This window comes from Myzus persicae, unplaced genomic scaffold (genome assembly GCF_001856785.1).
Source record: "Myzus persicae strain clone G006 unplaced genomic scaffold, MPER_G0061.0, whole genome shotgun sequence".
NCBI lineage: Eukaryota > Metazoa > Arthropoda > Insecta > Hemiptera > Aphididae > Myzus > Myzus persicae.
In genome coordinates this window covers 376,697-391,333 of record NW_019101080.1, presented here as the reverse complement: position 1 = coordinate 391,333, position 14,637 = coordinate 376,697, and the positions used below count along the sequence as shown (strand labels likewise).

At 30.9% G+C, this 14,637-nt stretch overlaps 1 protein-coding gene across 5 annotated transcripts in view; it reads right to left on the bottom strand.

Annotated features, from left to right (window-relative positions):
* The window catches only part of LOC111027645 (protein phosphatase PP2A 55 kDa regulatory subunit), a 78,233-nt gene that overhangs the window by 2,101 nt on the left and 61,495 nt on the right, over nt 1–14,637 (bottom strand). For 2 of the 5 annotated variants that reach the window (XM_022306047.1, XM_022306045.1), the window contains exons 1-5: nt 11,243–11,435; nt 2,657–2,722; nt 2,490–2,587; nt 1,647–1,812; nt 1,466–1,578 (exon numbers count right to left, since the gene is read on the bottom strand). In XM_022306047.1, the coding sequence (XP_022161739.1) occupies nt 1,466–1,578; nt 1,647–1,812; nt 2,490–2,587; nt 2,657–2,722; nt 11,243–11,435 (636 nt within the window). Of the gene's footprint in view, nt 1–1,465; nt 1,579–1,646; nt 1,813–2,489; nt 2,588–2,656; nt 2,723–3,582; nt 3,925–4,004; nt 4,241–11,242; nt 11,464–14,637 lie in introns of those variants that run through there. The other 3 variants (XM_022306046.1, XM_022306049.1, XM_022306048.1) reach the window with 3 other exon arrangements.

Sequence of the window (14,637 nt, the reverse complement as noted above, 5' to 3'; positions counted from 1 at the left end):
AGTAAATCTAGTTGGTGTATTTGGAATGTCAAAATTTAAAAATTGTCAAGTTTTCAAAAGCGACAAGAAAACAAACAAAAAATTAAGGAAAACGGGAGTTTTTTAAGCAAAACCAGTTATCAAAAAATCTGTTTTAGTTTTTAGCGTAACTCTAAACAAAATGACCATAGACAAATAAAATGTTCACTGAATATCGACTGAATGTTTGTGTTACCATTTTCAAAACACCATAACAATTTTTAAAATATTTTGACTCATGTTGAACTATTTATAGGCACATGAAATTTTTGATCATAATTGGTTTTTTTTTGGTTAATGTCTATGAAAAATATTAGCTCGGTCAAAAAACTTGAAAATATAATGCAAGGTTCCTCATATGTTGTTGATAGTGTAAATTAAAAAAAAGTTGAGCTTAAGTCCACAGTAAATATTTATGAGTTTCTGAATTTCAAATTTCAACAAAATACATAAAAATCACGAACAAATTATTTGAAGTTAGAAATTCTTAAAAAATTTTCTTTTCATACCTAAGATTTGAAAATTTAACACAAGATTCCTTATAAATTTGTCTACCTTATCAAATATAAAATTTCTACAGGAAAGTCAAATTAAATTTTTTTGAGCGTTTGAAATTTAAGTTTTCACTTTGGATATTCACTCTATTTCTTATTTTGTTGATTCAAAAACCAAGACATGCAGATACTTGAAATTTACACCATATGTTTATATTATCAATTTATATACATAAAAACGTTTTCAAATTATTTTGACTTGTTTTGAGCTATTTACGGACATTCTCAAATTTTATTCCTAATTGTCCATAACATTTTAATTTTTGGGTCAAAAAACTTGAAAATGTAATAAAAGGTCTCTGATATATATTAACAACAGTTAAAAAATATTAAAAATACGTAGGCACAATTTTATTTAATAGCACTTAAAGTTCAAATTTTTGAATGATTCATGTTATTTTATTGTAAATTAAAAATATTATTCATGAGTATTTGAAACTTTTTAACTATATTATTGTATTTTAAACACGCACATGACTTTACAAATATATATATTTTTTTTGGCAAAAATGAATTTAATCTACTGCGTAATACTTATGCTTATTTGTACAATAAATTAATTTTATCATAATAATATCATCAAATATAGTAAATTACTAAGTAATATTATAGACTGACAGACCGTCTTCATTTAGAATCATTTTTTATATACAATGATTTTATACCATTGAATTCAAATTTACCACCATCCATTACAGTGACCCACTTGTAACCTACTGTACAGCAGAACAACATCCACTTATCCGCTTTTGTTTAATTTAAAATAAATTTGGTAACAGAAATTAAAAAAAAAAGAAAGAATAATATACATGGAAATAGGTGAAAAGAAACTACCCATGAGCAATCCATCAGACAATTTAAATAATAAAATTATAAAAATCATTACAACATACCCTCAAGGAAGTAATATTCATTGGATCCCTCATGATGCCACTGTCTTCTTTAGTATTATATCCTTCAATTTTCTTATCTTTTTCAGACACTTTCCACAATTTTATGGTTTTGTCTAGATTAAAAATACATAAATAACAATTAATAGTAATTAAATAATCATGATTGTTTTTAAAATATTACCATTAGTAGACAATAGAAAATGAGCTTGATTTTTACGTCTGAGCCACCTAATTTTATTAATTTTTTCTTCTATTTCTAAACTTTTAAGATAATCGAATTCAGGTTCATGACTTTGGAACGTACTGTATACAGTGTAGTCCCCTCGTCTTGGAATACATGTTTTACTCTGTAATGTTAAATACATTATAAATTATGACTAGCATAACCCAATAAATAAAATATTATATAACCTTGAAAAAGCCAAACTTTATTTTTTATACATATAAATAAACAAAATATCATTTCAATTCCTTACCATCATATCACACTAAGCGAAACACTTCTTTATTATCATTTATTTTATTAGATTTTTACGGATTCAGGTTTTGTTTACTTTGATTTATTTTGTAGTTATCCAAAAAATATATATGTAATTAAATCATACATAATATATGGGTTTTAAATATTTGTCTAATATTGGTATTTTATGCAACAAATACTACATTTGTAAATTTACACCTAATCAAAGAATAATAAAAAAAAATTAGTCTGCAAAGTTCTTGAGAAAATATAACTTATAAAGTTACAAATATGTTTTTATCTTTTTTACATATTCGTTTATCAATACCTGGTTTCATATTGTATTATAAATTTTAATTGATCTTAGTTCATAGTTCTTAAGATCCAGATTCTATAAGGAACTTCTGAAAGTTTATTGCACACAAATAATCAAATTATATGTTTATAATCGCAGATTTTTTAAAAGAAGATTAAAACCTTTTCAATATGGCTTTGATATTTGTAATTAAGGGTTGAAGGTATTAGTTTAATTAATTGAATAATTCAAAAGATTTATTTACTTACCATTGGATCCCGTTGAAATATTACTACTCGACCGCCTTTGTCACCGGTTGCCAATAATTCCCCATCGTGGTTAAACTCCACACAGGAAATTAAATCGGCTGTTCAAATAAATAAATAAGTATAAATACCTAACAGAGGAACAATTATCATTTTATAGGCACACTTACCTTCGGTAACATCGTCTTCCAATGTGCCTTTAACTTGTGAGAAACACCATTGAATCTCACCGTTTCCTGCAACAAATAAATTTATAGTGTATTAGAGATTGGCAGATGAATAGTGAAATAGTTGTAGAATAATATACAAGCAGCATCTGTTTCAATTATTTAAAATTTGAATACAGATGCCAATAAACTTTATCAAAGCATTAAAAATAAATATTTGATTATGAAATTGTTATATTTATAGGTTGAAGAGTATATGTTACAAACAGTGTAAATGTAGACGATGTAAAAAATTCACTTCTGACAGAATTAAATCAAAATATTGTACTTTTACAATAGTTAACTTGCTTTGTGTTGTACATTTGAACTTTTATTGATACATACCAAGCTGAATTAAGTCCATTATAATATAGAATTCAATTTAAAAGTAGGTATGAACCTAAGTGATAAGAGTATTCGACTATATTTAATTTCAAATAAAAAACCATCAGAGGCAAGTTTTAATGAATATCATCAAAATGAATCACATCATCAGTTCACTCCAAGATGTACTCAAATGGAAGATTAGAATATAACGAAGTTATAATACTGGTAGTCGACTGAACCTTGTGGACGGCAAATATGTGTTTAAAAGGTATTCAATGTGTCATTGAATAGGAATGGTAAATAGATAGCCAGCTAGGTCGTGTTGAACACATGCACATAGTCCAGAAGTACAGTTTTACAGGGAATCGTACAGACAAGCGAGAAAGTGAGGGTGAAGCGCAACCGGGAGAGTCGAGGAACGTTGCAGGCACACTTTGTGGACAACGGATTAGTCAGGTGCAGATATCGAACACTGTCGGTAAAGACGGTGACGCCGGGCGACTGGTCTGCGGTGGCACCGTTGGATAACGACGACGATAGGGTATTACACGGTGCCATCTTACCGTTCTCTACGTCGTCAGTCATTGTGGTCATTGACGGCAGCGGATAGTCTCATGTGCGCGAGCAAACGTGTGACCTAGAAACGTTGGCGCGCAGAAGTGTCGACGACGGCGGAAAAACGTGACGGGCACAGAATGCGTGTATCGGCCTTGTCTCTCGTCCGTCACGTTGACTAACGACGCACACGTACGACGCGGAGGTTGCGTAGTCGCAACGGTGGTGCGGTCGGGCGAAAAACTCGACAACGACGGCGACGGCGACCGCGGCGGAGGTGCTGTATCACGCGAGGCGGAAAAGCGTGCGATAACGTCGCGGAGGTGCCGCCCGGGGTTGTTGTCGACAGCGACAAAATGTAAACGCGGTGGTGGCGGTGGCGAGGCGAGAGAGGTGAGACGGCGGTGAAAACGTTACGAAAACCACTTACCGGCCATTGCGGCGTCGATATCGCTGTTGCAGCGCCTTTTTTTGATTAGATTATCCACCGTAATTACGTTCGATGAACCATTGGAGTGAAAAAAATTAAAAATTTAAAAAAAAAAAATTGTAATAAATAAATAATAATAACAATCAAAACAAAACCCGACCACGGAACGCGAACGGTGTGTCGGTGGCGGTGGCGGCGGCGGCGGCGGCGGCGGATAAGAGAGAATCGCGACGACGGCGGCGGACGGACGGCGGCGTGATGTGATTTTTCGATTGGGAAAAAGTACACGGCGGTGCGTTTGTGTCGTCGTCGCGGGGGGGTGGTGGCGGGGTTGTGGCGGTGATGTGTGGGGCGTGGAGGGCTTAGCGCTCGCTCGCGCGGTGGGGGGAAGGTGCTTCTGAGTTCTGGCCGAGCGCGCGAATATCGTCTGTTCGTCTGTCGTAGTGTACCGTGGTGAGAGTGAGTTTGACCGTGTACGTGTGCTTGTGTGCGTGCGTACGTACGTCTGGTGTATAATAATAGTAATAATAATAATATGTAATAACAATATTTCAGTGCCGATATTATTATAATATTGTATTTATGTACGCGGAGGAAATTTATAAGTGTTCCGCGGCGGTGAGAGATAATAGCTCGGTGCGGTGGTCGCGTGCGCGATCTAGCGAATAGCTACCGATATACCTGTCGACCGCCGTCCGCGGGGTGACCCGCCGCGGTCGCACTACCGCCCGCGCGGGTGGTAGCACCTGAAGCGCGGCCAGGCGGCCGCCGCAGTGCCTGCAACGTGACCGCGTTCGCGCGCGCTTTGCGTCCCGCGCAAAAAAGAAAAAAACCGTACGACGACGCCGCCGCCGCCGAGCGCCAACGGCCGACAATTGGACGCCGCACAACAGTGCTATTATAGAGCCGTGTACCTACTCGCGTGAGCGGAAATCGTGGTGTGGGGGCGGCGCTTTTGGCGGGCTCGAGAGCCTTCTCCAAAAGGATTTCGTCTATTCGACAACCCTTTTCTTACCGAATCGGTCACACGTTTATTTTAATATTAGATAAACATTACATTTTATTTGATCATTTTATAGTCGTACATAAAAATAATACTGATTATGTAACGATGATAATATTGTATCATGATTTATAATTCTAAATTACTTATTTATGGATTTCTATTGTTTTTGGCTGCCGCCGACCTCCTTGTTTGAAATTCTAGGGCCCCCACGTGGACGTAATATAAAATTTCTGCTCGTTTATATTGTGTATCAAACATAATATTCTTTTCACCATTTCCTATGTTTATGTAAGTTAAAATGTATACAAATTTTCAAATTTTAACAGCGAATGTATAACTCGTCATGGAGTCACAGCATAAAAACGAAAATTTTCGATTTGGTTTAATAAAGCGATGACTAACTACTTAAAATATGGTTGGTTGACTATTTCCCACAGTATTGTCTAATCGATTGTGTTTATACAGTCAATTGAATTATAAATAGGTAATAAATACATTTATGATTTTACTTATTCAAATGATTAAATATAGTGTTCAAAAATAGATTCCTACCTACCTACTTACTTCGACAATGGTCTATTATATATTTATATATGTATATGTTAGCTATTTTGGATTAGTTGTATTCACTATTCATACAAAGTATATTTAAATATATTTTTCAATTGGAAAAAGTCCAAAATATACTTTCAAAAGAGGATACTGTTAGGAAATTAACATTTTACGAGTTAAATGTATTTAATATTAGGTATACATTTTTACATAAATATACTATTATTCGAATGTTAAATATTATCTATTTTATATTTATAGTAACTTATTATTTTATTATTGTTAAAATGTAGAGAATTAAAATAAATTGGTTAACACATTTTAAGAAATTCTAATTTTGTAAATTGTATAACGAATTCAAAAAGTTACATAATACATATTAGTACCATTATAAATTTATACCTGCAATCTTTAAATTGGTTAGGTTAGTCAGTTTTTAAGTTAACTCTCAACGAAAACAATTCGTGTATAGGTATCAAACGGTCGATCGCGGATAATTTCTAAGTCGATCATGTTAGAATTTATTTTTAGGGACACGCGCACGAATTGTTATTGAATTGTTGATAAAAAAAATTTTCTTTAAAAGTTGATCCTCAAAGGTGAAGTATATTTTTAGTAGATCGTGACCAAAAAAAGTTTGGCCACCTCTGGTGTATATATTATAAACATAAAATGAATATTTTTTTTAGAAATCAAAGAGCATGGACTTAATTTTTATTTATAAAAATCGAATAAAAATTTAAATGAAAAAAATTTAAATATTTTAGGAATACCGAGATTAACCGAGATTCATTATTTAATATAATATTGCAAGGAACGTTTGTTGAGATCTTGATAGTTGATTTAAAAGGTTTAATGCTTATTCTGATTTCATACTTTATGATTATTACAATTATCTAGGTAACTATATTTTTTTCTATAATATGCTTCGTTTCATATTTAATAATAAATAATAATAACTATTAATTAATAGGTACATAACCTGTCAATATACCAGTATCTATGCAGCACATTTATTGCACAAGCAGGTACGGACTCTGAGCATTTCTTAAAGTAAGAATTGTAATAATTACATTATTGGAATTACTGTGCACCATGAACTAGGATAGTACTATCTATACACAGAATGATACGTAGAATAGTATTAGTATATTATATTATCAGACATACATGTAATCTGAATTATAGTTATATCAGGATCTGTAGAATTATAAAAAAAATTTGGGAAATAATATGTCTGGAGGGGGGCTGGACTGGACCCTCTCCTGAATCCATCTCTGAGCACAAGTGCACAACAATGTCATTAACTAGGTAGGTATATGTATATAGAGAATTTGTGTTTCTTTGAAGAAGGACACTGAAAACTATTTAAAAATTTACCATTTTGAAATATGTTTGAAAAAAACTCATACGAAATATGAACTCAGTGAAACTAAATAAATGTAAATAGGTTAGGTTTAGCTGCGTATAGGTATTATATATATAATATTATGAACTTTAATTTTAATGTACCAATTATTAAAACATATATTTTCCTATACATGGATTAAATAAGTAAGTATAAAGAATGTAAATAAATAGTATACAAAAAAAAGAAGTATTAGAGTCTATATAAATCTTGTTATTACTAACATCTTAATTATAATATATGTACGATTTTAATTAGTCAGTAAGGTGAACAACACAAATTAAGAAAGTGTTGGTACAACCATACCCACTGGCGACTACTATCATAAAAATTCAAATTTTAACGAATATTTGTAATAGTTTATACTTGTTTGTACTTTATAGTTAATACAATAGAGCTTTTGAAATGTAACTTTAGCACTATTATGTTTTACTCTAAGCCATCATTTTCAAAAATATTTTCATGCATATAATCCGGCCGTCTGGATGTCTATTATTCGATGCAAGTGCGCCGCAGCTATTCTGTTCACTTTATTTTTCTAAAAAATTGTATGTGGACCTCAGTAAATTATGTTTTTCTTCACTTTACACATGAATAAGGGCATCGTGAAAATATAATAACAAATTATACTTGTAAATGTATTTAATTTGTTGACATGTACAATGTATTATTTACCTATTATAATAATATTATCTGTTATTATACTTTTTGTTATTTTTTAAAATTGTTTGTAATTTTGTATGGGTGTATTGTCTGTAAAATATCTATAGGCACACAACCAAATAAAATCTCTTTAAATGTGTGACGAACGTCGAACGCTGTTTTACCGTTAGGGATATCTTAACAGACGTCAGGTTGTACTCAACTATGAGCTATTAGCATAGGTACTTTGATTTTGATACGTCAACATTTTCAGGAGAAATATCAGCTAAATAATTTAATGCGGAAAAGGGGAGGGGTTTACTTAAAAAAACAGAAATTTGTATATTATCCATTATCCACTAGTCACTCCTTAAGTAGTACAACAAAATATTATCTTTAAGTAAGTAGGTATATTTAAAAATTCTAAAAATCTGAATTTGAATAACTGCATAATTGTAGAAAAAGAGGGCGTGAAATGTTGGTGAATCACTCTGTATCCTACCTACGTTGTATCCATGTTATATATAGCATACACAAATAATATGTGCATAGCTACACAGGTAAAGCCGTAGTAAATTAAAATAATATAAAACAAATAGTCAATTAGTATTTAATACAATATATCCTAATCTCAAAATACGAAATATGATTCAAGATTATAAATCTAAGTCATAACATTATATCCAATTAGGATTTCCCAAAATGTATTATATAATATATTATATTTTATGTTCAAGCAATAAGATACACTGACCATGACGGTTCAAAGTATTTTAAGAAGTTTGTGTGTTCAAAAGTTCGATTACTTATAACGATTACAAATTTCTTGTAATATTAGTCCAAGGTCATTCCAAGGTAATGGATGAACTTATTTTTTTGAATAATTTGTATCGATTTATAGAGAATTATCGTATGAAAATACCTATAGTTTGCAAGTTGTAGGTTTGTTTCATTTGAAACGTTTGTAGGAGAGGATTGTATTTACTCCGAGAAAGATTGATTATAATGTTCGTATAGTACAAATGTGTACGACTTTGACTGAAATCCAAATCGGGACTTTGTAAGACTTAAGTAGGTACTTAGTTTATTAAATAAGATTAATTCCTAGCGATGAACGCAATAAACTGTTGAGAATTTATTTTTGTTTATTTGTGGTAGGTATACCATGTCCTACCACATGTTATATAGTCTCTTATCTAATGACTAAATATATTAATTTAAGGTACGTTGAGGTCATAGAGATGTTATAGTTTCTCGCCAGAGTAATTCATTTAATCCAGGGGTCGGCAACCTTTTTGATGTCAAGAGCAAACAAATAAATATAACATTTTTTATGGGCCACAATTTGAATATTATATCTTATTTTATTTTAAACAAAAATGTATAGTCATATCAAGTTTAGTTTATTAAGTTCATAACTGTTAGGTTTATTAATTTAAAAAGGTACCAGGCAAATGGTAAATATATTACCAGGTAAGGTAATATGCAATGGCTACAAATAAATAACGTTTTAATCATCAGCAGTTTCCAGTCCATTCTGTTTTAGTTCGTGATTTTTATACAAATTATAAATTTTACTCGCAGGCCCCACAAAATATTACAATGAGAGCCACATGTGGGTATTTGACCCCTGACGCAATCGATATGAATAAATTAAATAAAAAATAAAAAATATTCTAAATGCACTTTTATTTGTCAAGGACCTAAGTACTTAAATTATAATGTTCTGGTAATCAATAGGTACTTGTCAGTTGTCACATAGTTATTAGGCTCTTACTAAAAATAATAATATTACACACTTCCTATTATACATTTTAATATAATTTGTAATTCTTATCTATAGGTTTAGATAAGAAATGTTGTAATGTTTCACTACTCTGAGGAGCTATTAAACAATTTGGTCCGTTAAAAAAAAATGCATTAAATTTAATCTCGTCGTAAACCGGATTAAGACGATGAGCGATGATGATGAGAAATAACGTTATCGGTAAATATAAATTATTACAGAGCTGAATATTTAATCAAGTTATGCCTCTAATTATATGTGTGTATAAAATAAGCGTATGCATTAATTAAGCGCAGTGAACATTAACAATGTCAATATTGGCATAATTTTATTTTATTAAATTGAAATATCGTGCATGTTTTTGAGAGTTTGGGTATTTCTTTTGATATGTGAGCATAGATTAGTTATTTTATTGTAAATAATTGTCATTTTACATATATTGAAAGAATCGAGTATAGTTACGGTCACATATTATATAGGTACTATTATATTGGTATTATTAATGTTCGAAATTTAAAACATGCGTCGAAACGATATATTATTATGTACTTGACTTTGAATAATTTGGAACAATTGATCGATTATCTACATACTTTAATACAATAGGACATATCGTAGAGTATATAGTTGATAATGTAGCAGGTCATATTGTCACGTATTTAATATTTGTATAGGTTTTCGTATTCAACCCTCCTGAACAGCACATAATTTTATTTATATAGAATGTATCATTTACAACCGAAATTGCCTTCCCTAATTGTATATTATCTTATTTGGGTAGGTATGTATTAAGTTAAAAACAATTCTGTAAAAATCAGCTAGGTATATAATATACCTATACAGACAATAGACATTAAACATGTTTGTTACCCATATTATTTTATCTATATTCTATACTGCATATAAACTACTTATTTTATTTGATAATTTTTACTATTTAACCGTATAATAATTATAGTAATGTTTGCTTTAATTTATAACCCTTAATGTACACAAACAAGTATACTACACAAATAGTTATTTAAATTAGTATTCCAATCATATGAATAAAATATCTTTTAACCCTACATAAAAATATAGTAAATATTCGGAACTGTTTATTATACTATAGTCATAATGTTAGGCTAAATATGGTTTTATGAGTATAGAATACAGATATTATGTATTACGTGTGTATATAGTAGTGAGTGTAATTATCATAATATTTGTGGGTATTGCTCGTACACAAAATAATAGCCAACTTTAATGGGCATACATTTTTCTTTTTTCTTTTAAATCGGCAAGCTCATGAATATTTTTCTCCGTATATTATATTTTAAAAATGACACACTAGTCTGTCGTGACGTGATATTATCGTATTTATTGGTACTTAAACCGTTATTTGCCCCTGATTTTTCAAACTATTTCTGCTGCTGTGTATACGAATTATTCATTCGGAGAACTGAAGGTATTTTTTTAAAAATCAGATCTCATGGATGCCTACATGATATAATATAGAAAATGAGAATTATTCTCAATGCTGTTTCGTTTTATTCAATTAAGATCATCTAAATTCCTATCTAATATTTTACTTACATATTGGTAATACTAACGATTGAGTGCGCTTTAACTATATGTCATAGAACTTGAATAGTTTATACAGGGATCAATCGGCTACGCTTGTTTATACCTACACCTGCTTATATATTATGTTGGATATTACGTCTGTACTATTATGATTTTTCATATATATATATATATGGTTCATTATAAGGTCTCGCCGTGGTGGCACATAGCCTGCAAAAATCGTATATTATCAGGGGAAAGCGAATCGTAAGCGTAGCACGTCATGTAAACGTTGTCACCTGTATTGTTCTTCTTGTTGACGATGAACCTAGTGAGACTCGACTGGCGGATCATGGCCGTGGACTTGATGACAAACTTGTGGGCGTGCGAAGTGTGCGACGCCCCTTGGTCGGTGGCTCGGGATACACGAGTCTTTCCTCCTGGCGGCGCGTCCGTCGGCCGCCATAAACCCACCACCTCGGTGTGACGCATCTTGTGTTCGTCACGTGGTCACGGCAACCTGTGGACATGTGCACGCAGATGGTTATAAATTATAATATTATTAAATAGTTGCATGAAGCGGTACAGACTAAAAATAAAAATACGCATTAATAACGAAGGTGTTGTACATTATGGATTGTTGGTCGTGGTCATCTCAAATTTTTGTAATTCGATTTTGTAGGATATTGTTTGCATAAATTATTGGTCGGTATCTATAACATTATGTTATACTAAGGCATTGACAATTTCGACAACCATGTGCCTAATACGCGTGGCGTACTGCGAGGGAGATGGTATAAGATTATCAATTGTTATTACCTAAGAATCAGTTTATACTTACTACCTGCAGCTATACGTTGTGAAAAAATAATAAACAATTGTGGTACCAATTGACATGTTCATTTTTTTATTTGTAAAAAGTTTGATTTCAAGAAGACTGCCGCCCGCATAGCTAACGCTGCGGGAAAAATAATAGTCGGCAACACGCGTATTGTATGTAAACAAAAAAAATCGTTGTCCTCTTATTCCTATCAAATACTCCTACAATATACTTATATTTTATTTTATTTATTCTATTCAAGAAGACAGTGGGGCCCACCGAACAAGTTCGTGTGGGGGCCTATGAGTTCATAATTTGAAATACAAATGCATTAAATATTTAATCTAATTAAATAATTGCAATACGTTTTTCTCACATAGGGAACCAAAATATCAGTAAAAAATTTAATTAATTCAATAAATACATATTTTTTTACATTTATACATATAATGTAATAATTTATAGCAATAAAATGGCAATATTAAAGAAGTCGTAGTAGGTATCTATACTGTATAAAAGAACCAAGACCAATACAATAACGTTCATAATAATTAAACTATTAAACTGATTATCATTAAAATTGATGGTATGGCTTTTTAAATTTGTTTTACCAATCAGGACTAAAATATATTTATTAAATGGCAAATAAAATGGATGGTGACTTTTTGCTTATAACATTTGGAATGTGATACGTTCAATAAATAATGATTGACCTATAATAAACCTTGATTACGTATATTCGAAAAGACCTTTTCGTCCGTTTCCCAATATTTTTCTATATGAATCGTAGGGGCGTGGGCTACAGTATAGCCAATAGTTTATTCGTGCTAAGAACTATTAGTCCTTTACTTTATTTAAATTAGCGCCCTTATATCTGTTTACATGCAGTAATATTTACCACTTGTATTAACATATGTTTTTGTAGTTCTTAATAGTTGGACTGCATGTACAAATTACAAATATTATTTATTTTTCCATTGTCATAATATTATTTATTTTTTTTTAGCTGTCAACATAAATGAAGAATGTCACATATTTTATCGTCTAATTGAAGTATTATTTATAATAATAAAATAGTATAAATCATGGTTTAGGCATGCAATTTAATAATTATCCTTGATATTGCAAGTAGCAATGTATAGGTAGGTATAAACCATAGAATAGGATTGAACATAATACATGATGTTGACTAAATATGAATTCCAGCAGGATATTGTGAACTGTACTTACAAGCTAGGTACTTCAAGGAAGGTTCTATATGTCGCTATTATTTAAAGGTGTGTCTATGTGAGTGTGACCTACATGTCCAATATGACAAATGCAATGACAAAATATAGAACTATAAGATCACAAATAAGATGTGATAAAACATGCTTTCTACGAATAGGGTAAGGCAAGGTCTCCTATAGGTGTCAAGGGAAATTAATCAATGCTTTCTCTGTATGTTTCCTTTTATTGGAACGCTGCTACTACTCTTAATTAATTATTAATTCATAGAATGTATTTGATTAATTAAAAATTAATAGTATTAAAATAAGTATCAACATTTAAATAAATTGTATTAATATTCCACATTCATTGTGTTTTGTAATCAGATAGGTACTTTGTACGAGTATTTAATAATTTAAAAATGTTTATCGTATTGCTATAGGTAGTCGACATGAACACTTGAACGCATAAATGTTTTCTAAATTGCCTATCATTCACGCCTAGATCGTCGACGTTTTATCCAACAATTAATTAACAATATTAATAATGATGAAGTAGATTTATAGATGTGCGCTCAGATTCTCAGGTAACTAGCAAACATTTTTTCCCGATTCTCTTACTAATAGCCCAAAAGTATAATAAATTATAACTTTCGCATAATGATAAATATTAAATTCATAGTTCATACTTATAATTAAAATCTATAATAAATAGGATAAAACAATAACCATAATATAATATTTTATAAACAAGGTGTCACAATAAGGTGACCAAATCGCCAATCAGTAATCGCTACGCAAGTTTTTTTCACTAAAATCTTGAATAATGATTAATAAGTAGGTGTTTTTATTAAAACAAAATTAGGTACGTCAAGACGTACGAGTGTATTAATTTCTATTAATGTAATTTTACCCAAATCACTGTTTATAATTAGCTCATGGAATATTTAATGGTAGGTAAGTATAAGTACCTATATTAAAACGAATGATGTAATGATTCGAATCAATCACTTATAAGTTATAAACGTTATGAGAAAATAATAGGTTGTACACACTTACATATGTACAAGCATCTACTAATTTGTATGTAATACAATATTTCCACCAAGATTAATTCTTAGTCATCTTTATAGTATTATAGCAGGATCTATATCACTATTATAGGCCCATATTGTTCAGTGGGACCCTTTATATTCTTAAATAAATAAATGGATAGTACTTTTTATATACAATTAAAAATGAACAGAAATGGTTAGGTACCTACCTATTTTAAACCATTTAAGATACCGAAATTGATAATTCTGTAATATTATATATAATCCAGTAGGATGCTATTAATACACTGTTGATTTAGATACAGTTATTATTTTTTTTTTTCATATATTATTTAATCATACACTGAAACATTATTTCATTGATAATTTCCTAGCGTCTAGAATAATGCAAGACAATATATTTAATTATTTTAGTAATACCATCGCGGTTTCTTAGTTCATGTGGTTGGTTATGCTTGCTCGATTCTGCCGATTCTGGTATACGACGTACATACAATTGAATAAATGGACGATTGTAAGCTGTTGTAATCGTTATAGACACATTGACCTCAACAAAACTCGGACAGCCAATTTGAGAATACCATTCTATATAATATTATTTTTAAAGCCAT